Source organism: Cottoperca gobio, chromosome 15, assembly GCF_900634415.1.
Source record: "Cottoperca gobio chromosome 15, fCotGob3.1, whole genome shotgun sequence".
NCBI classification, from domain to species: Eukaryota; Metazoa; Chordata; class Actinopteri; order Perciformes; family Bovichtidae; genus Cottoperca; species Cottoperca gobio.
Window position 1 is genome coordinate 12648981 of NC_041369.1, and position 22804 is coordinate 12671784.

Below are 22804 nucleotides of genomic sequence, written 5' to 3' on the forward strand. Positions count from 1 at the left end.
CCAGTGCAGAACACTGCAGTCATGTCAGCGAAAAAGATTGTCAAACTAGCCACTGTCTCATGTGTAAAGGCATTACAGCAAGAACGTGTAAGAACTGACTTCAAAATAAAAGCAATCAATAACTGTCTTCAAAATAGAAGTGACCTTCTGTTGAAGGTAATATGCAATTTTACATTCATTAAGAGAGAGATTAGAGAACATATGGAAATATCAACATGTATATTGTGTATTGCGGTGATGCCTAAACATCAAGATATTATTTATAAGCCCTATCGCCCAGCTTTGTGTGCCCAACGGTTACACACCTGGCACTCTGGTGGCCCTCAGCAACAGATTGTGGTTGCTGCTCCATTTAAACCACCACTAGAGCAAACAGCCCTAACAACCTTTGGTAAAGCTTGAGAGACACCTTTGCTGAGTGAAAAACTTTTATGCTCCCCTACTTGCACAGGGCACTTTCTGCAATGCAAAAAAAAAAAGTGGTGCAACAGGTTCATCAGGTTCACTTACAAAAATGTAAGAACACAATTGACTTGACAACACTGAACAATGGCTATCTAATGCAGCGATCTAAGGATCTATAACTTTACAACATATATTGTTACGCCTGTAAATAATTTATTAAAGACTATAACTACATAGCATTTTTTGGTCTTGACATTCTTTTATGAATGTGTTTATCTATTCAACAAACACTATTAACATGATAAACAAACCGACCCGATAACTATTGGGGAGCAAAAACTAAGAATCATATGTTGATTTATGTGCTCCTCTTGAGTGTGACTAAATGTACAGTATATTTGAACTAGCTTTTAAATGATGCTCATTTTACATCCCTAGACTTTGGCAATGTGTGGACGATTCCAGCCTATATATGGACATTTCCATGAACATTTTTTGTTAATTCTTGTCAATTAAAATGCTCACGCTCGCTGTGCCCAGAAGTTGATTTAGCCAATGATACACATAGTAGTAAGTTCGGCAAATAAATATTGCAAAATTGTGAAACACCCCTCCAACACTCAAGAAAAAACATGTGAGCTATTATATTTGGCATTTGCTTTGGTTTTTGTGTTGCATAAGAGGTGTGTGTCTGTATGTGTGTCAAATATTAATCAAATAAACAAATAACAATAATGGTCAAGGTTGGGGGTTCACAAAATATTACAACAGTCTTGCTGTTTGTAAAACTGTGGGAAAACGGAACAGCCCTCCTCTCTCAGGATACTCTCATTGTGCAATGTTGGGGCACACAGTTCCTGGGAACTAGCTGGCAAAGAGGGTCACTCAGAAGAACAATGCTAATCTGTGCTCCAGTCACCGTGGAAGTACAGGAAATAATAAAGATTGCCGTTTTCTTTGTGGGAAGTTCGAGCTGGGTATTTAGTTTTGTGTCAGCAGAGATCCAACAGCATTTATAGAGGCCTCACTAAAACAAATTTATTACATAAAAAGGTCCGAGAAAACATTACCAAAAACAGATTGTATAAATATCCACATTTTCAGTAAGAATTGTCATACAAAATGCAAATATATTAATAGCAGAGATATCAAAGCAGTGATACACTTCACAGCAATAACATTAAAAGATCATACAAACGGTTGAGATATGTCATTCTAAAAGTAGAAGCACGTTGGTGTCTGATATGGTTCTATTGCAGCCTTTACTTTTACCCCTTTAACCTCTACCTCTATATTTACTACAGTATTGGCAAATGTTCCCAAAGGAAATCAACAATCATTAGTGTTGAACCCACCCTACCCCTCACACACACATACAACACATGAACACACACACACACACACACACACACACACACACACACACACACACACACGCGCACACACACACACAGGTTACATCAGTGCATACAGAAACCCTCATATTCTGTCAGTGGTGTGAGCTCTGCCTTCAAGCTGATGTTGGATCAGAGACTTCAGAGAGCTGTACCTGCAGAGGTTAGAAAACACATGATTAAAGACTAACTCTGACACACTCTTACATGCACAAACAGGCACTCAAACACTCAAATACATATGAACTGAGTGATAAAACGGTCCCCAAAATCATGCTTTTATCACTTTAGTTAAAATCTAATTTAAAGAACAAAACCAACAGCCCTAAGCACCCGTTTAATAATACAGGTAATTTAGCAGAGCGACTTATCACCACCATAATAATAGTTTCATTTAAAAAAAGAGATAAGTAAGTCGCTCTTATCCAGAGCGACTTACTTTAACTAAGTATAGTTAAGGACAGTCTTCCTGGAGCAACTCAGGGTTAAGTACCTTGCTCAGGGGTATTGAACTCCCGACCTTCTAGTGTTTTGTTTGGAAGGCGTTGACTAGACCATTACGCCATCACCACCACCATTTAGCTTTGCTAATAATATGTTGGATTCATATTACTATGATGTGTATTTTCAGACTTATTGTCATTTTTTTTTTTCAGGGCGGAAACCTCAGTCATAAGGCTTAATGATTGCGCATCTGGCAAATAGTGAGTGATGAATGTTTCACACAAACACGGTCTTGTTTTGATTCTGTACTGCCGGCCTCAAGTCACAGATATTGGCTTCACATAATGAAATAGACGAGTCATTAAAGAAGGCTTTGTCTAGCATGAAACTAGTTTTTTAACTCTGTCTGCTGAGTAGAGAGACTCTAGACTTACTTTTTGGTCAGCTTGTTTATCTCACGTTCCTCTTCCTCTTTAAGTTTCTCTACAAAGCTGTCTAAAACAGGAATCTCAAACTTTATATATTGGGCCACCTGGGGAGAAAAAGATTCAAACAGATCAGCACATTTATCAGCACGAGCGAGCTACACATGTTCTTGATTATATGATACAACTTGCACCCGTACTGTAAGTACACAGGCATCCAAATAACTTATATTCTTCTTTTCTCTGTCCAAATAAAAAATCTAAACAATAACAATAAGACGATAAAATGTAGTCAAAGTAAAGGTAAAGGTAAACATGCTAAAAGATGTTGACTTTCTAGTAGAGGGTAAAACTAGCTCTACCACTATTCTTAAGGGTTAGTTCCCTTAAAATAATATTACAAAAAACAAACAAAAAAACAAATAGGAAAATCAATTTCCTGTACAACCCACAGGACACACTATCAACACTTTTTTTTTTAAAGACTATATTTTCAGGGCAAAGAAATTCCAATAAAAACGGACAAAAGCGTATTCTGTGGTTCATCCAGAGAAACATTAGACCTATTGTTGAAGATTTTAGATGTAATCTTTTAACGCTCCGAGCCATGAACCACGGCTCTATAAAATACACTTAATTGATTTAAATAGCCTCAGACTCAAGACTAAATAACAACAATAGCATAAGGCTACTGTTTCAAAATCAAAGAATACAGAAAACAGCTTCATAGCCTAGTTACAGGCCATGAAACCGGCTTCAATTTTCTTCCGCTCCGTTTCAGTACTACGGAGAGTACCACTCTACACATTCACCCTCTCCAACAGTCAGCTCTATAGGTAGATAGGTAAATATAAAAGTATATCAAAAATAAATAAATATATATACAGTATATATATATATATTTAAAAGTTACCCGGTTGCGGCCCCCCTGGTGAAAATTCCATTAATCTCCACTGTTTTGTTTTTTAAAATTTCAAACCTGGACAAGTAAAAGTAAAACTATGGCTAGACATGGAGGTAAGTGATTTGGATGAACTAACCCTTTAACTTGAGTTACTGAGTTGAAATGTGTGATTCCAATCATAGAAAAGTTCTCCAGCAAGAGGTTTTATTTATCTCCCAGTGCAGTCACAACATATAGTCGGCCATCTTAGCCTATTGTTACATCTGTCCAGAAACAGGATATCTTTTCTCTGCTTCCTAAATTTAACCCGATAGTCTATTATTGGTCCATTGTGAGTCTATGTTTAGGACTACACACATTTTGTTTTTAAAAGGGGTCCCTTATCGAGACCAAGATGAAAGAACCGAGAGAGTGGGGGCAGGGGGCCCAGACTCACATCATATGTGACTTCCTCTCCCAGGTCAGCCTCCGTGATCAAGATCTTGGAGATTTTCTCACAGGGTCCATAAAGCACACGAGCCACCAGCGGGTATTCACCTTCCCTGAGTCTGGTCTTTTCTACAAGGACATAGACAAAGAAAACAAGTGACCACAAACACACACAACACAACATTTCGACTGACAAAACCACACTGAAAGTTACGACTTACCGCCAGACTCGTGCACCATATATAGTACAAACTCTTCGGATTTATTCTCCACCTAAAAAGATACAAATACAGATTACTTCCAGTTTTACTGAAACGCCACTTGAGATGTGACAAGTGTCTCACTGCTTACCCTAAACTTGTGAAGCAGCAGGTTGAGGACTTGTCCAGTCGTCATGGAGCTGTTCACTCGTACGTTAGTGACCGAACCGTAGGCTGGAGTAAATACAGAAGTCTGAAAGCAAGAGTAAACACACATGCAGAAATAACTGAGGATACAAAGTATTAGCTACTTTGCTTTATCAACACTTGAGTAGGGATACCTGGACTTGAACACTTTGGAAATTTTGAACAGGAAGGAAATTCTGAAGCTGGAATCTGTTCAATAAAAGCACACTGTATTCAGGAGGAACTGATGAAGGAACACAGTGTAACCTTGTATTATGTGGAACATTAATGAAATCAGCCCACAGCAGGCTATTGTGAAACTCGGCACAAGTACAGGCACACCCGCACAGGAAACTTCAGCCCTTCTGCAGCTGGAGATGTGTCAACAACGGGATACATTAATGTGTGTTCTGGTTATTGTACCTTGTGGTTGTAGAAGTGTCCGTTGATTGAGAACCTGTGTGTGCGCAAACGCTGCAAATCTCTGGCAGTGTGTGTCTTTGACCTCCTCTGAACCCGCATGAAGGAAGCATCACTCCTGGTTCTAAGCAGCTGAGGAGAATCCTCCTCCTCCTGACCACACGGGTCACCACCTCATGGTAGACAAAACATGCACATGGTAAACAAAAGCATATGCATCAGAAGGTCCCCGTTTTCTTTTATCGCGGACAGCAATGTTAGGCCCATCTTCTTTCTTAGGGTAAAAGTAACTTTGTTGTATAAAGTATAGTATAAACAAATACGTTTGCTCGTGAATTAAAATACAAATATAACCATTTCAACTTAGATTTAAAGGTTCTTTGTTTCCATCAGAATGTATATTAAATATTAAAACAAAACTTTATAGTTATATTTACAAGCAAATATATATTTGTTTAAATACATTTTTTATTTATATAAAAATGATATGTATTCTTTATATTTACTAATCCAGACAAATGATCTGGGTTAACAAGAAGTACATACTGTACCAAATGTTTGTGTCTTCAGTTGTTTAACTGTGGTCAAGAAGGACCCAGGAAAACTGCTTAAAAAAGGCTATATTGGTTAATTGAATAAAAAGGACTCATGACTAAACCCAGGTTATTTAAAGTGTTGGTGAGAGTCTGATCTAGGTGGCCTCTCTAATCTGTGTTCAACCTTTCCAATGGAAAAGCTAAATTTAGCCCTTGTGGTGCTCTAATCTGTTTCAACATGTGATTGTAATCTATATTTAATCTATAAAGTGTGTGTGTGTCAGTGTGTAGGGATGACTGCACGTGCATGTTACTCACTAGCTGGCTCAGATTCGATGCTCAGTGAGTTATTGTTAGACTCGGCTGAGAGCTGCTTTGCCACAGTAAATCTATAATTTCCGTAAAAAGACAGAGGAGCAGTGTGTTTATTGCTTGTTAACATTCTGTACAGTATTCAATACTTAAAAATGCATCCATGTATTTTGCAAAAATAATATGAAACTGATCTTTGCTCAAGTTCTGCTTGTTAGCTTTTTCCTAGAGCTTTCAACCACATCTTGATTAAGACTGCGAGATGATTGAGGTTAATATCCTGGAAAAAGCTAGTGGATCGAACTAGAGTTAAAATAATAGTTTGTGTGCTAATGAAATATGAAACGACAGCCGGGAGACAGTTAGTTTAGCTCAAAGACTGGACGCAGGGCAAATTGTATCTGGTAAATGCATCTAGGTGTTTGCCAATGCGAAAAGAAAAATAATGTATCTTTTGCATGTTGTTCATTAATTTCTTTTTTAGTTTTACTTATGTTTTGCACATGAAAGCATCTTTGCGTCAGTCTGCATCGAATGGTCATACCTGTTGACACGGAATCTTTCGTTGTCGTCGTACATCTGAAGTCTGATTGGTCGGCGCAGACCCCAGTAGATGTTCAGTAAACCCTCGAGGATGAGTTCTCCATCCTCCTACACACACACACACACACACACACACACACACACACACACACACACACACACACACACACACACACACACTTATAACAACAATCCTCAGCCCTCGTGCTCAAAGGGGATATCCTGCTGACCGCCCCCCACAGTGACTCAATGACAGGTGTACGTGCAGGAACAGGCGCTCACAGCTACATGGTGAACCCTCTCATCTTGGAAAAAGCCCGTCAGGTTTGACTCGCTGTTTTTTTTCTACACAGCACAAGGGTGAAGTCACATCTGAGACAGTAAGCAGTAATGAGAACAATGACATGACTGCTTTGGGTCACGTACGCACAGGGGAAGATGTTTCGCTTTCACACAAGTGAAACTCTAAACGTAGAATAAAATGGTCACAAGATGCGTTCTGAGTACCGAGATAAAACAATGTCACCCAGTTTAACCCGTTTGACTAAACTAAAAAGAAAAAGGTTGGACTGAATGGTGAAGACAGAAGTTTATTGTAAAAATATTAATAACTGAACCAGTAATGAATTCAATAATACATCCGACTATGACTTTTCTTTTTATCACAGACTCAGTCGGTTTCCTTCACCTTAAATATATAATCACAATATCTCCAGGATACAATGCAGGTCTTTTAAGCCAAATTCTGTTAGTGGAAAAGTCTATAAATCAATTTGTCACAGAGATTTGAACACAGTAAGTAAGTAAAAGTCTGATCAGCGGATACACTGTCAAAGGTTTGAGGTTATCCTGCAGCATTTCTGGTTTAATCCCAAGGATATGAATGTAAACATTAATTGTAAACACATTTACACATGAAAATAAACATCAGGGACAAGTGTTGACTTTGAAACTTCCCTGAAAATGATTTAGATCTAATTGGAAATGCTGTAAATCATGATCATTCTAATTGGCCCCCATGTATTAGATAACATACTGTATTTAGGATATACCTGGTTGTGCATTCAGTATATAGGTCATTAAGAAGTCCTTGTATACAAACATTTAGCCTCACTCAGCTCATGACAGATTAAATGTTGAATTATTTGTGAACATTTTGTCGGAAGGAAGACCACAACATCTGTGTGGTGCATTCAACTATACTGTCAAGAGTAAATAAAAAAAGGTGTGTGTATGTGTGTGTGTGTGTGTGTGTGTGTGTGTGTGAACCTTTTCTGTCATTTTTAAACAATTTGTCTGACAGAGAAACTGTCAAAAATGAATTTGACTTAAAAGATTCCAAATCAAGACCAAAAGGCATCTAGAAGCTGAGGATAACTAATTAAAAATCTTGTATTGCTGTCATCTCGGAGCATGTGACTACTCACACACTCATGAATGCATGAAAGCAGTTCGCATGAGGATCTCAGATTGCAATGAAATCTTCCGGAGCTGAACTAATTCTTCACGCTGTGCCTCTTATGTTTATGAAGGCTGTTAATGGTTTACTTTGCCTGGGTAACTTGAGGCTAACAAAGTTACTCCTGATTGTTATGTCATATATGGCTGTAGGATCAATAGGAGGCATATCAGTGAGAAATGTGCAAATTGCTGAAGGATAATAATACTGGAGTACACAGTCAGTTTTTTTCATACCATTTTTAGATGGATAATCATATTAATACCAAAATGTCAAAAAAAAGAAAGAAGAAGCAGCAGAAAGTGGGGTTTTGGAGGTGAGACAGATTGCTCCCAGGGTTTCATTGTTTCTGGAATATAAACATTCAAAGCCGCTGCACCGTTGAACCTCGCTGACCCACCACACCAGTTTCCTGAACAGGCATGAACACACCCTCAAACACACAAGTCCACAGAGACAACAGTAAGGTCAGCAGAGCTATTTTTGGAAGTAGCGGTTAATCGCTCTGCTTCAGGGTGCATCTATAAAGCCTGGATACACTCCACTCCAGTCATACTCCACTGAGCGGACTACACATCACTGTGTTTCACTCTGCATGTCTACTCTACAACTCAAGTATCACAGGTGAGAGAGCTTCTTCTTCTTCATGTTCGTTATTACCAGCTATTCTTCATGATTAAGGGCTTACAAGTCGATTCAAGAGGAATTGTAGCAACATTACATATTTTACTTTTTAAAAACCAGACGGAAGATAAGAAACTCAAATGATGAAATAGTGAAATGTTTTGACTGCATTGTAATTCTTATAACACTATCAAACAAGGAATAAAGGGCATCTACAGTTATCTGTTATAATAAAACAATTAAAAAGCAAAAGGCTAAAAGAAAGCAGCAAATGCAGATATATGATGAGTTTTTAGCAGCACGGTGACAGACCCTAAATAAAAAATGTTTTTTAAATCAATATCTAGATTTGTTTTTTAATAAACCGTTTAATTTATTTTGCCACAGTCTAACTATTTTTATTTTTCCTCTCCCGCTGCAGCATGAAACGCAGGTGGTTGTTGCTTTCCCTGCCTCTCCTACCCACCATTACTGAGACGATTGAGGACTTGCCTGTCCACCCTTCATCCTCTCAGCCTAGCCAGAGCTCCCAGTCTCTGGAGGACTACATGACCAGCATCCAGGCTATTGCCTGCCCTGTGGAGGCCCCGAGCTGCGGCCCTGTCAGACTCCAGAAGCGACAGTTCTCAAAGTCTCAGATGAAGCTCTCTGCCTCAGCCTCACTTCCTCGCGGCTCTCCCCGCACACTAAGGACTTCCCGACATTACAGTCTGAGTCTAAACAGCACAGAGGATTTTTCTCTCAAGCTGGGCAGAGAAAAAGACTGCAGGGGCAAAGATCCCGTAGATTGGCTGTTTGGACAGATAAGGACTTAAAGAGAGACGTTGTTGTGGTTGTTGTTCTTGTTGTGGGACGCCCCGAAGGCACTTTGGTGGAATATCTCATAATCAAACAAACTTGGAAGAACCTGTTCTGTCTGATGGGACTTATTAGCTGACAAAAGACAAAAGAACCAAATGGCTCGAGAGAAAAGTGAAGATCTATTTATTTCTACACACTGAGGACTCAAGTCTACAAGTTTCCATTGTTTAAAGATATAGTTTTCTAATAAAATACTAAAATAATCATAAAGATGTTTATTGTCTGCGGTTTCTGAAGTTACAAAAGAGCTGAATATCATCACATCTCAATTGAACAGCTTTGAACATTGTTCACTCCTTCAAGATATATATTAAGCAAAACAAAAATGCAAAACATGTTGTGGTTTTCAGCTTTTAAAATGTAGAATGTGCCGATCTGTTCTGACTGAAACTGAAAGTCTGAAGTTTTATCATCTTGAGACATTTGACTAAACGACTAATTAAAAGAATAATCAATAGATTAACTGACAATATAAATAATAGTTGATATGCTGCTGCCAGGGTTGCATCCATGGATGTATAACATACTGTGAGAGGTTGTATCTTTATATACTGTACTCAAGAACAATTTTGAGGTAGGCTACTTCATTTTATATATTTCCATTTTATGCTGTGATGTACTTCAACTCTACATATCAGAGAGAGATGCACTTTTTACTCCACTACATTTATATGACTGTTCAAATCACTAGTTATTATTAGCCAGTGGTGGAAAGTGACAATGTACATTACTTTACTTGAGTATTTCCCTTTTCTGCTACTTTAAACTTCATTACATTTCAGAGGCAAATATTTCACTTGTTACATTTACTACAGTTATTTTATAACTTTAGTTACTAGTTTATTTTTCAGATTCAAATAAAAAATACAATATATAATTATCAAATAAATCACAATATATTATTATAGATAGATGAGATAAGACTTTATTGATCATCCGGATGATGTTCACAAACTACCCAACAGTATATAAAGTATTTAAATGATCCCGCCTTTACCAGCTGCAACATTAAAGTAATGTGCATATTAAAGCATCAGCAATTATAGTCCAAACATATTATATACATTACGCATAATGAGTACTTTTACATTTGGTACTTTAAGTATATTCTGATGCTAATACTTTTATGAAAAGTACATGTTAAGTAAAGTAACATTTTTAATGGAGAACTTTTACTCTTACAGAGTATGTTTTAATTTTAATGTGGTATTGCAACATTTACTTGAATTAAAGATCTGAGTACTTATTGTGCAGTTATTACTGCTTACAGCCCCCCCAGCAGTATATACAGTTGTATCTATGTAACCTGAACATCACTAGTGGCCTCCACCCAGGGACTACAGATGCTTTTTAGCTTAATCTGGTACAATATATGTATTGTGCATTATCCCTGCTAAATAAACAATAACACAATTAAAACAATTAGGCGGTTCGAAATGACCTATTTTGACCTACTACAATAAAATGCAATTTATAGTATGTCATATCATATTATAGCATCAGTGATAACAATCCAATAATATAATATGTAATAATATAATAATATAACACTCACAGGGGCCATTTTTATAAGTAGGCTACTTTTTTCACACTGGTACATATTGCTTATAATACTTCCATACCTAAGTACGATTATAAATGGGACTCATGAATTGAGTCTTAATAATATGTTTTGATACTTCTACTTGATAAAGGATCTGAATACTATTAGTCACTGTCACACAAGTCCCATCATCCGGTACTGCCATCGAGTGATAATCAAGGGCACTACAACGGTGGCATTTTAAACTAAGAGGTACCTAATACAGCCACTAGGGAGAGCTGCAGGCACATACATTGGATTGTAAATTTGGATTATCACAGCAGACATGCACAGACATATTCTGACCCAGTGTTGACTTGGATCAGACTGAAATCTTTTTACTACACCACATTATAACAAATGATTTAAAGGTTAAACCATTCCTTTAATCCTTTCTATTCCTTTAATCAGAGGACAAAGGTTTACAGCCCTTTTAGCCAAAATCCACCATATTGAAGTGCTTTTGAGCAAGACAGTGAATCAATATCGGCTCCAGCAACAAAAGGTGAACGCAGCCACCTTCATCTACATGATAATAGCTAATACAGTTGGACTCTTAGTAGGCATGTTAGAGCTTGCTTTCTCCACAAATGTTCTGCTTTAGTTTATTGTGGATGGCAGTTAGCTACCAAATCAAACAACCTGACATTTCCACCCACAACATGACTAACACACATCACCTGACTACACTTGCAGAGCGTGACCATGATGTAATCTTAACACAACATTTACAATCCCACTTTCATACAGATCCTGTTGCATCACTCACGATAAATTGATAGAAAAGATAAAAACAGTCAGACATGCCAGGTATATATGATCACAGTAAAAGTCTGTCTGGGAATGATGCTGCATGTCGACAGCTGGTTTTCATGTAAACTCATTCACGCAGCCAATGTATTTTCTAGAAATTCACATTAGGAGTTTCCAGATGTGGCCAGCTTCCAACCCAAGAATGTCACCGCTGACTGCCGAGTAATGTTTTGTTCCTTATAACCACAAAAAATCTAATGAGTCAGTTGTGAGTAACCTTTGGCCTCACTCCATCAGCTCTAACAATGTCACCATATTACATTAAGCATACATTACTATAACAAGACAATACAGTTGTCACCATACTATCACAATGTATTTTGTACCTAAACAATACAGTAACAAGGACGTTTTTTGGGGCTGTTTTGAAGCTTTCGACCATAAAGCACATGATCTTCCTCAGCAGATGCTGTTGCCCAGTTGTCGTGCCATGGCCAATGTTAAAATTTCCATTTTTCTGAGCACCTCATCCATGTCGGTTTAAGAGTTGAGATTGATTATTGGAGAAAGCAGTTGACAAACCAACCTCACTACAAGGTCCATTAAGTAGCTGTTCTGGAGCTTTTGATTGTATCAAATTGTGATCATAGCTCTCATGGTTTAATGTTGTAGTTGTATTTCTTATAGTATTGTTTTTAGTAAACAATGATTCAATGATCCTGTCCTTTCAGACCAGCAACTATCAGAATCAGAAATCCTTTATTAGTCCCACAACGGGGACATTTACCTGTGGCTTTAGAGCTACACATCGGATTATTTTAAATGTCCCCAGAGCTTGGAAAAAACGCTTTCTGTTTTTATGCACCCTGAGCATGGAATGAGCTGCAACATATCCCTTCTTTGAATACATGTGAAGTCTTTCACAAACATGTTGCTGTTCGATCCTTTACTCAGTGGAATGTGAGGAGGATATCGCTGGTGTGGCCGGTATGCCTCCCTTTTTTTTTTTTTATAAACTATTTCCTTGTGTTGCCTTTATGCATTGTATGTGTTTAAACATGTACAATAGTTTTTATGTGAACCTGCTTTTGTTCTTAGTTTTGGTTTTGACCACGACTCCCTGGAAGAAGAGATCTTGTATCTCATAGTGACCTTCTTAGCTAAATAAAACACAATAAAATGATAAGTCTCCTGCCACTGCTCCTGCACTTACATCACCACGTAAGGCGCATTAAGACGGATGAAGAGATAAATAGAGCCTTCAAACAAAACACTAAAACAACAAAAGGTGATGTACTCATGTACCTGTAGATTATATTAAGAGACACAAGTGCTTATTTAAAGCTACTAACAGCATCATTTAAATCTTGACGACTTTAAGTCACATAGTAGGAACTCTTTAATACCTTTTACAAAAAGTAAACACACACGGAAGGAATTAAACAGTGGAACAAAGTTCAACTTGTTCATTCTTCAGGATCCTATTTCATATCACGCAGATGATCAGATTATGTTAGTATAGCCCTACAACTGCAGTAAAAATAGTTTTTGTTTTGCCAACCTTGCAGCTTTACAGTAAAACTACATTGTGCTAACAATGCTGTCTTTGCACAATGCATACAGAAATACGTTGCCCAATATCACCATATTTGGCAGAGCATGTTTTAGGATTGAGTGTTCGTGCCAAGAGTTCCTGTGTCTTTAAGTATTTAATATATGCTTACCGTTACCATTTTCGACCAACAATATTTTAGTTACAACTAAACCTAATGTAATATATGTGGAATGTGTTAAATTCGGGCAACATTATCAAAACATTGTGGCTAAATGGCTGTTGTACTGTCAATATGCTTATATTGGTGAGTCATTGTCACTTTAAAGTGAGTAACTGTCCTCTTCTAGCTGAGAACCTAAACTTTTTTGTCTGTTTTCTCACCAAACTGGAGCCTTGGACAGCCTGCATGATAACACAGAAAGTAGTTTTCACTGCAGTAGTCTGTTCTTACAGTTACCACAAAATATATACTGTATTTAAGTTATTCTACAAGTCTGGACAGAATATTTTAGCTATTAGTGAAACCACATGTTTTGGTTGAATTACTAACTTGCAATTAACCTCAAGTTAAACGGTGTTGAAATCCCACATTATAGCTTCAAATGACCTATTAAAAGTTACAGCGGTGTAATGCAATGTGATGAGTCATTCTCTATAATGAGTTATGTTTGATATCTTCTCATCAAATATCGATAAACGGCCGTTTTAAGGAGGTTCAAGCTATTGTATCCTTATTTTTGGTTTAATATGATTTTAATATTGTGAGATGATTGGTCCCTCTATCATACATGTGTACGTTGCATGTACCCATTGATGTCAGGACAGCAGACAGCCTTCACACCTTCCGTCGCAGACTGAAAACTCACCTGTTTCGACTGCACCTCGGCGAATGAAGAAAACAAAATAACTGTTCTTTGTATGTTGCACTTGTATTGGTTTGGCTTATTTATAGCTAATAGTTGAATTTGTATTCTATTGTTTCTGTACGTTGCACTTATGTTGCACTTCAAACTGGCTTATTTGAAGACAGTGTTCACTTATACGATTGTACCTATTTGAAGCTATTGTACTTACAAGATTCTTGTATCTTGTGGGTCTTGTATCTCCATGATTGTTTGCACTTTTTGTACGTCGCTGGACAAAAGCGTCAGCTGAATGAACTGTAATGTAACGTAATGTACACACATTATGTCTGTGACTGTGGGGGGATTTTCCCAGAATGAGACAATATAGTGAGTCTGGCTGGTAGGACCAAAAAGAGGGACAGATCACCACATGACCACCCGGCCCCACACCCACACACACACACACACACACACACACACACACACACACACACACACACACACACACACTCACACACACTCACACACACACACACACACTCTCTCAAAAACCTGCTGGTGAATACAAAGGGGAAGCCCCAACCATAAAACCCATCGAGTAATTATCAGATAACCAAACACACCACAACAGCAAAACGTTTACTGTTGAAATACTTTGCTAAGCACTTAGTGTATATGAAATCTGAGACTCCCTCCTTGCATTTCCATTTTCGTTTTGAGGTAAAAGGGTTTTGTGTGGTCAGCCATTTGGCATGTTGGAAGAGAACCCAGGAGGAAAGTCTGTGCCAAGATCTGCTGCCACATTGGAAGCTTATTTGGTCTCAGGTTTTTTTGTCCACATTATCTGCCTGAAATTCAAAGTGCTGGTTTAACTGGTTCCAGTTTTTTATGTGTCAGACCCATTTCTAATACCGTATGTCCTGCAATCCAGCACGCCCCACATACACCACAGAGCAACCGTCAATAACTCGCCCTGTTTCCCTTTTTATTTCCGTCAGGTAATTTGTCTGACTTTTTCTTACCTCGCGGGTCCTCAGCTGGAAGTTTTTCCCTTCGTGGTAACAGTTGTAGGTCCTAAGCAGTGACAAGATGTCAGACCTGAATATGAACACAAGGCCAGGGTATATTGATTGCTTTTATTTATAAGACAAAACAATCCAAGGGATAACATGTTAATTGTAAATACTTATTTCCAACATGGTCCCTGATGTCATAGAAAACAGGACAATCCCACATAACATGCACATAATCCCTAAAACAATACACAACAACACCAAAGGCATCCTACGAATGAAGAACAACATAAATTAACTTTAAAACCCTGCCAATAATAGCACAACAACAGAAGCAAGAAAAGCACTAAAAGCTCACAGCTCTCACACAATGCAAGCAGTGATGAAATGAAATAAGTGTAATCACTATACTGATTTTACTTTATCATTTACTGTATGTCATTACTGTGCAGTAAGTGAACTAAAAAGACTTACTTTGGTATAAGTTTCTCTTCACTGAGCTTCACGTAGGTCTGACGCTCACCCATTCTGACTAGAGCCCAGCTGTGGCAGAAAAACACAAGACAAGTATTATTATTAACATGTAACCTGATTTACATCAGTCATTTTGCATTTTTCTCTCATTTTAAACATGTCGATAATTGCTAAATATTGATAAGATGCATAACTCCTATTCGGTTGCTGTTAATTTGCAATACATTTCTTTAAATGTTTCATGCATTTATAGTAATATTTGTCATTCAACTATCTTTATATTACTCTAATCAGACAGGGATTTATGTGTATAATCTTAACAGAGTCTGTATAAACGATGATGTGTATAGATAATCTTAATGTTTCCCAAAAAGAAAATTGTGCTGACCATGACCATGCGCTTTTAAAAAGATAATGAACAACATATAAATATAAAAGAAAACTAAGAATATAAAATATGCATATGTTGTCATGTTTATTTTCTGATCCAATTTGTGGATTGGAAGGTTTTTTTTTTTAAATCAAATGCTTTTGAACAAATGGCTCCGGTGGCAAAAGCAGATACAGGGAATTCGGAGAAACCACATGATTGTTGACTCACAGCCAACAGAGTAACATGTTGTGGCTAAGCCCAGAAAACGCTGTGTCTTCTGTGTCCTTCAAGGATAACTCCTGCTCAAGTGGTAATCTTCCTTTAATAAGTTAGCATCCTAATAATGGTAAGAAACACTACTCAGTCGTCTCTGTGGCACAGTTTATAAAGAAAAGTCTGCAACACTAGTTTCTTTTTTGTCTAATGATTTAAAAGCACAGTGAAAACAAAAGGACACCTATTAATCACTGTGTCCTTCGAGGTTTCAAGTCTTTTCTGACAAGACAGAAGAATAGTGTCCTTGATCGCTGCATCCTGATCCTGTGCCCTGGTATCTCAGAGGGAAAGTGCCTTGGGGAATTTCCTGGTTTGGAAAAGCCCAGCTCTGAGTATGCAGGGGGAGGAGCAAGAGTATAAAACGGCAACATGTGGCTCAGGGGCTCAGTGTCAACTCTCAGCTCGTCTCCAGCATGAAGCTTTATCCTCAGTCAGTCTGTCAGCTCGCCATCCTGAGCCTCTGCTATGTACTGATCACAGGTAAGAATCCTCTATGCTTATATCTGTGTATTCTTTCAGAAATCTGGATACAGTAAAAGTGGGGATTGTTGTTTTATTTGTGCACATAATCCCTGCTCATGTTGCACTGTATTGAATGAACCTTTAATCCTGTTACTGTGTCTGTGCAGTGAGAGAGTCAGACAGCACGTTTGTCCCGGGAAGATGTTTGTGTCCGGAGATGCAACCAGGCGTAAGGGGACAACTGAAAGAGCTCACAGTTTACCCCAAAAGCCCCAGCTGTAACAAAGTCACAGTAATGTGAGTATGCTATCCTGCAGACATACACATTCATGTACAGAGATGATTGAATGAGATGAGTAAATGTGTTGGTTTACATGTGTTTTACAGAGTGACACTGAAGAGTAACAATAACCCCGTGTGTCTAAATCCAGAGGCACCGATGGGAAAACAGCTGGTTCGCTGCTGGAATAGGTGAGGGCCTTCATCAGTAAAACTTAACCTTTAGTAAACTAGCAGACGCACACTCACTAAGGGTCAGCACAGTAACTGTGTTCTGAAAATATTGTCTCTCCAAGGGTTTTATAAGGGATACTAGAGCTTTGTCTACATTCAGAGAATCATGTAATCCTTCAATTTAGGTTCATATGCACACAACAACAGCCATATGCAATATTCCTATTACACAACAAATTGCATGATATTTAAGGTGTGCATGCATACTGGTTATAGAGGGGTTCCACCCGTCTTCACTGCCAACGGTATCTTATTTGTTGCCAAGTCAGTTCTTGTAGTAACACAGCACCTTGTCGGGCAGTTTCTTAATCTTTCATTCACATTGTTTTTCTACTTGAGAGCCTCTAACATGGTGCCAATCGACACATTTTGTATAAAAACCCAAATTAGCAATATTTGTATTCTTTCCTTTCTCAGTGTATATGATTGATTCTTCCATAAAAGCTAATTATGCCACTACAAACATATTATATCCAAAGATTTAACTTGTATGATGCAGGAGTATCAATTCACAGCCCTTACGCAAGGCTAAAGTTTGTTTTACTCCGTGTGTTTTCTAGGAGTGAGAAGTTGGGTCGTGATGTGAGGCTGTGCCTGAAGAGGAGGAGGAGGGGGAAAGGAGGTCAGCGCCAGCAGTTCTCGACAGAGGAGCCGAGGTCAGAACAGGAAAGCCTCATCCTCTAACTCCCAATAGTGGAGCAGCCTAACACTTTATACAAAGTTACTGCGCGGAGAGACGCGGATACATGCTGACTCTTGCCCCACTATGGACTCCAGGCCACCAAAGGCATTAAAAAAAATCACATAGCTACTTTTCTTACTAGAAACGTCACACAGCTCAGACATCAAACTCCCCTAAAGTGTTGTCTGAGCTGTAAAGCAAACTGTCTTTGTAGGCCAGCATCGGGGGCTTTATTTTTTTTGTCCAAATGACTAGTGTAATGTTGAAAACTGAGCCCTGGAGGCTTGTCATAAATGTTAACAGTTTAAGCTTTAAATCACTGTTAAATTTCTTACGCATTGTTTGTGTGTAGTTCTGTGTATGCAGCTGGTTATTTATTTTTTATATGAGCATTGTGTTTTTGAAATAAATATATCAGAACAACAGTGTGGCCTTGTGTACTATTTATTGTTGAATGATGGGAAAGACAATTACTTCTATGGCAGGATATGAGAGGTCAGCTAACCCACAGCCTTAGTTAATAAACTACAGGATGTGAGTCAGTGGCAGCCACAAAGTAAACACTTAAAACATCTGCACAAACAAGCTGCACAGGAGCTGTTTTATAATGTGAATATATCTCTCTTTCCATGGCACTGTACTATACAATCTGCAGAGACAACCACATGTAAGAGCATTTGCCGGAAGTGTTTTGAAAGATAATACACCATTAACTGTGCATATCACAGTTTAATACTTGTATGGACTATTGTAGGTGTTGCACAACTGAGACATCCAGGTGATCGAGGCGTGGACTAGTGAGAGTGAGTGTTTTATGATTGCTAGTAAACATGCTTTACACCAGCTCTGTTGTTTCTTGTAAAGCATGTGACTAGATGTATCCATTACAGAGAACAGACACACAGACAAAGACATATTTTCACCTACTCTTGCCGTGCACCCACATACATCCGGGTAATGGAAAGTCACAAACTAAGGTGTTTGCTAACCTGTTTTTCTTTTCTCTGCTAAAACACCTATTGGCGTTGATATGGGCTCTTGCAAAACTGACATGTGATCTTGCTATTATGAAATGCTTGACAGCACAAGGTGGTAAGATGGAAAGTGAAAGTAAACTTCTCAACAGGGTGATCTTTGTCCCAGGCCTGGCTGGGTAATTTAAGGGACTTTTTCATAATTGGTTACTCATCGGTGACACAGTTAGACTGTCTGCCCAGTTAGTAATGGTGTTAACTGTCTTGTTACTGGATGGTATGTGGCCAACAGGAACATAAATTGTACATTTTACACTACATTTATGTGACAGCTGTAATGACTTCACAGATTGAGATGTTGCACACCAAATCTAGACAAAGTCATATTCATGTTCATTTTAATGTGCAGCATACTGTAGTTCTATAATAAACTACTCAACAGCATATCAATCATATAACAAATAATGAAATACTGAAATAAACTGAACACTGAGAGGGGCGCTCCTGCTGCCAAATGAATACTAAACTACAGTATATTTAGCTGATAATACCTAGATACTATTACTGAAGTATAATTTGGCATGCAGGACTTGTAATTGAGTAGTTTTAAACTGTGGTACAGCTGCTTCTATATAAGTAAAGCATCTGAATACTTCTTCCACCACTGTTAAAATACCAGTTAGGATTGAGTATTTAAGAACGAGTGTCTACCAAATTTATTAACACCTTCACTGCAGATTTGCATTTCTACAACACACCACACACACAACCTGTTATTGAAAGGAAGCAACATCATCAAATATGCAGCTGCAAATGATTACCAACCTTTATAGTAGTGTGTTTTATTCCTCTTATCACTGCATAACGGTAAAGTATTTAGTAGATTGTTTGTGGTAACTGAAGTAAAAGATGAATATAGATAAGGTAACATGATTTAGAGTTTTATATTTAATTTATAAGTCTAAGCTTTGGTCTGACAAATGCAAGTTTTTCATTTTATGTTGCGAAAATTAGAAAATAATTGGCAGCTATTAAAACCTACTTTAAGAGTTGTCAGATTATAAATCTAGAAAGGGGTGTGAAAGGTGTCAAAGCTAGAACATCTTATCTTGTATCTATTCTATTATGTTTGCTTTAAACTGACACCGACAGACTGGGTGGTGTTGGTGATACGGTTTCCAAACAGAATGCAGGTCACTTTATCCACAATCATGATGTTGGTGCTATGATGCCACCTAGTGTTTAAAGCTTTATGTACACTCAACTGAATCCTCATCTATGAAGTGTGGCAGCATAGCTCAATCTCGCTCCGTCACAGACACTGTTCAGTTTAACTTGGATTATGATCTCTGACGCCACCGGCAGGAAAATAGCTGCAGGACAGTGGGCAGAATTTTAGAGCTTTTCATGGATTAGAAGTGCAACTGGCTGAGTCATTGGTTGGGATTCTCAGTACTTTCTGAGAGGATCATTTTAGTTGCAGAGCATACGTTGGTCTCAAGGTAAAGAAAGGAGGTGAATCAGTTAAAGTATTAAAGTGTGATTTATTTAATTCCTCTTTGAAATACTTCATTTTGATGTATTACCCATTCATAATTAATTTACCCTGGCTCATCAAACCCTTGTTTGTCTTAAAAACACATGAGGTAGATATTACCCAAGAATGAACTGTGGTACACATGAAGTGATTCTTTTGTATTTCCTGCAGCTGAAACAGAAGTTTCTTAGGACAAAAAAAGAAGAAGAGAATGCTTGCATGAGCAGTGATAGTCACCACAAAATCCAGGAAACAGACAGCCAGTACTGGCAACAGCACTGTCTGACTGGGAAGTGATCTCTGGGAGGAGAGGTGCACATTCAGCTAAACATTGAACACTAGTCAAACTTTTACATTTCTGTCAAAATGCTGCTTGTCTTATCTTCAAACAGCTGAATATTCAAATCCAAACATGTCTAAAGGACTTGTCCATCATCTAAATGAAAATCCCAAAAGTATTTATGTTAATCACTGAGGTTATAGCAGCACCTATTAACCCTCGCTTTAATGACCTCTGCCCACCTTCACTTTCCTCCAAGGAAACTGCTGACAAAGTAGGTGCATAATGAGATGGTCAGTCTATCTCTTATACATATTTATACATAATAATGGGTGTATAAATATTCCATTACTTTAAGGATTCCAGTCTGTCACCATTATTATGAATTATTCAGCGACTGCACATGGCTGAAAATGAGATGGACCAGAGAAAATAGGAGTTATTGGGTGATGCTCAGATTCTGGTGAATTTACGTCATATCTTTTTTTCTTCTTCTTCTTCTTCTTCTTCTTCTTCTTCTTCTTCTTCTTCTTCTTCTTCTTTTGTGGGCTAAATTACGGATTACCTCTGTGTGAATGCCCCCTCGGTGGACAAAGAACCTTCATTGCAGGTCTGATAATTGGTTTGATCATCGCGAGATTCGTATCCAATTATCGCACCTACTCTGGCAGCTGCGTCCGGAGACAATCCCATTCCCACGCGTAAAATGTCCAGGGCAGCTCCAAATAACGCACATACAAAGACCTTCCACAAACGTCTACATTTAAAGACAAACACTAACTGTAGGGAGACATTTATCAGCAAATCACTTTCTGAAGATTTATCTATTTCTATTGCAGGTCATCACTGCATTATTATCCCACAATGCGAAAAGATATATGAATTAACCCGTTAGTAACCTGCATCCAACTTCAGAACATCTCTTATCATCAGGGTATTGTTTGAATTGTTGTTTTCAGGGTAAACCGCATGATCGCATCGGTAAAGTTCCTTCCCTCTTGGTCTTTTTGTGTAAAAATATCCTGCAGTAAATGTAATGAGTTTGGTTTCTTACCATAGCAGAATGTGTCCTCCGTCTTCTTCCGTACATCCACCAGCGCTGTATCCCACTAACGTTCGTTATCAGTCCTCATGCCTCCTGCTCGTGCGGTATTCAGAGCTGGAAGATACAACTGACAACAAGATGATCCAATAGAATGTTGCCCACTTATGCCTCAACCAATCAGCGTTGAGCGTGGGCGGGGCGAACAGGGAGTCAGGGTCGCACACCTCTCTCCTCTTGATCAAGGTGCCTCTGAGTGCTTTGCCTCAGCCTCTTCAGCCACAGCTATCAGTTTATTTAATTTAATTTAATTAATTTTGTACTTTTGAACTATAATCTACTTGAAAACTCAGGTTGAAGGTTACACAGAAATTTGTGTTTTTTTGGAAAAAGGCACATACGGCATTGCATTTCCTTACAGTGCACCATGTTGACCAGTACAACATTTCTTTTTAAGGGATACCAAGATCTTGTGTTTTGAAACATAATTCTTGTTCTTAGATGTAAATGTCAAGAAACTTTGTAAATAACCAATTCTCTTTTTTCCCTTCTGCTTCACATATGCAGTGATACAAAGATATAATTCCTTCAGCACAGCCACTATAGCACCTATCCTGTTTTCCTCCCAGCTCAGCAGTAAAGGAAGAAGTCCCAGTGACCTGTTAAGATTGATTTTCCCCATCCTGTTATTGAGCCTGGATCTGCCATCTAGGAAACTATTGTAAGGTGGAAACAAAACATTAGGAAGTCTCTCTCTCTCTCTGTCTGAATAGGATTTATGATTTAACATGCACAGAGGAAGTAAGTTGTTCTAGCAGCTGAATAACTTCCCCCTCTGAAAACAGCTCATTCTAAAGGATATGACAAAGTTGGTGGAAGCAGAGTGGAAATACTGGCATTATTTTATTCTCCTTTATTGTGTCACTCTGCTTCTAATTGAACAGAGATCATTGTGAGGATGATAATACAGCCCTGATTATCGGCCTCAGCAAACTCTGGACAAAGACTCCCTGTTCTCCCCATGAAACACCAGAATATCTCTTCCCTCCTGACTGATTCACATGCCATGGCTATGATATAGCCTATTGTAAATTGTTTTTTAAAAACATCTTTAAAAAGCTGAAACAATGTAGGCCACTGTGTAGCTACTGGGGATTTCATTTGAGTCAAAAATTGAGAATAAACTAGTTGTTTAACCGGCTATTTCTGCGTCAGTGGGTTTCATGTGTCTGCTGTCTGGTCCCAGTTCTCAGTGAGGTGCTTTCTGATGAATGAGGCTCTCTGCTTCTATGGATTCTCTG

The 22804-nt window shown here is 38.2% G+C and overlaps 2 protein-coding genes across 2 annotated transcripts; one reads left to right on the plus strand and one right to left on the minus strand.

Moving 5' to 3' along the window:
* Nucleotides 1-1421: 1421 nt before the first annotated feature.
* rassf4a (Ras association domain family member 4a) lies at nucleotides 1422-21628 on the minus strand. The gene is made up of 11 exons (XM_029449725.1): nucleotides 21516-21628; nucleotides 15365-15433; nucleotides 14900-14975; nucleotides 6200-6306; nucleotides 5662-5732; nucleotides 4811-4980; nucleotides 4353-4454; nucleotides 4223-4274; nucleotides 4009-4130; nucleotides 2678-2775; nucleotides 1422-1954 (listed from the first exon to the last, which is right to left on the minus strand). The coding sequence occupies exons 2-11, from the start codon at nucleotides 15415-15417 to the stop codon at nucleotides 1885-1887; spliced, it is 921 nt and encodes a 306-aa protein (XP_029305585.1). The 5' UTR covers nucleotides 15418-15433; nucleotides 21516-21628; the 3' UTR covers nucleotides 1422-1884.
* Nucleotides 16379-18095, plus strand: LOC115019974 (C-X-C motif chemokine 11-like). Its single transcript, XM_029449751.1, is given in 5 exon segments — nucleotides 16379-16493; nucleotides 16643-16772; nucleotides 16863-16946; nucleotides 17549-17624; nucleotides 17626-18095. Coding segments are annotated over 5 exon segments (414 nt in total). The 5' UTR covers nucleotides 16379-16426; the 3' UTR covers nucleotides 17683-18095.
* Nucleotides 21629-22804: the final 1176 nt, after the last annotated feature.

Excerpts from the sequence above, each read along its gene's own strand:
- rassf4a (XM_029449725.1), bottom strand. The coding sequence starts at position 15,417 with ATGGGTGAGCGTCAGACCTACGTGAAGCTCAGTGAAGAGAAACTTATA. Across the intron at positions 6,307-14,899 it reads TCCAGCTGAGGACCCGCGAG|GAGGATGGAGAACTCATCCT; the intron begins GTAAGAAAAAGT and ends GTGTGTGTGTAG. Across the intron at positions 4,131-4,222 it reads TATGGTGCACGAGTCTGGCG|AAAAGACCAGACTCAGGGAA; the intron begins GTAAGTCGTAAC and ends ATGTCCTTGTAG.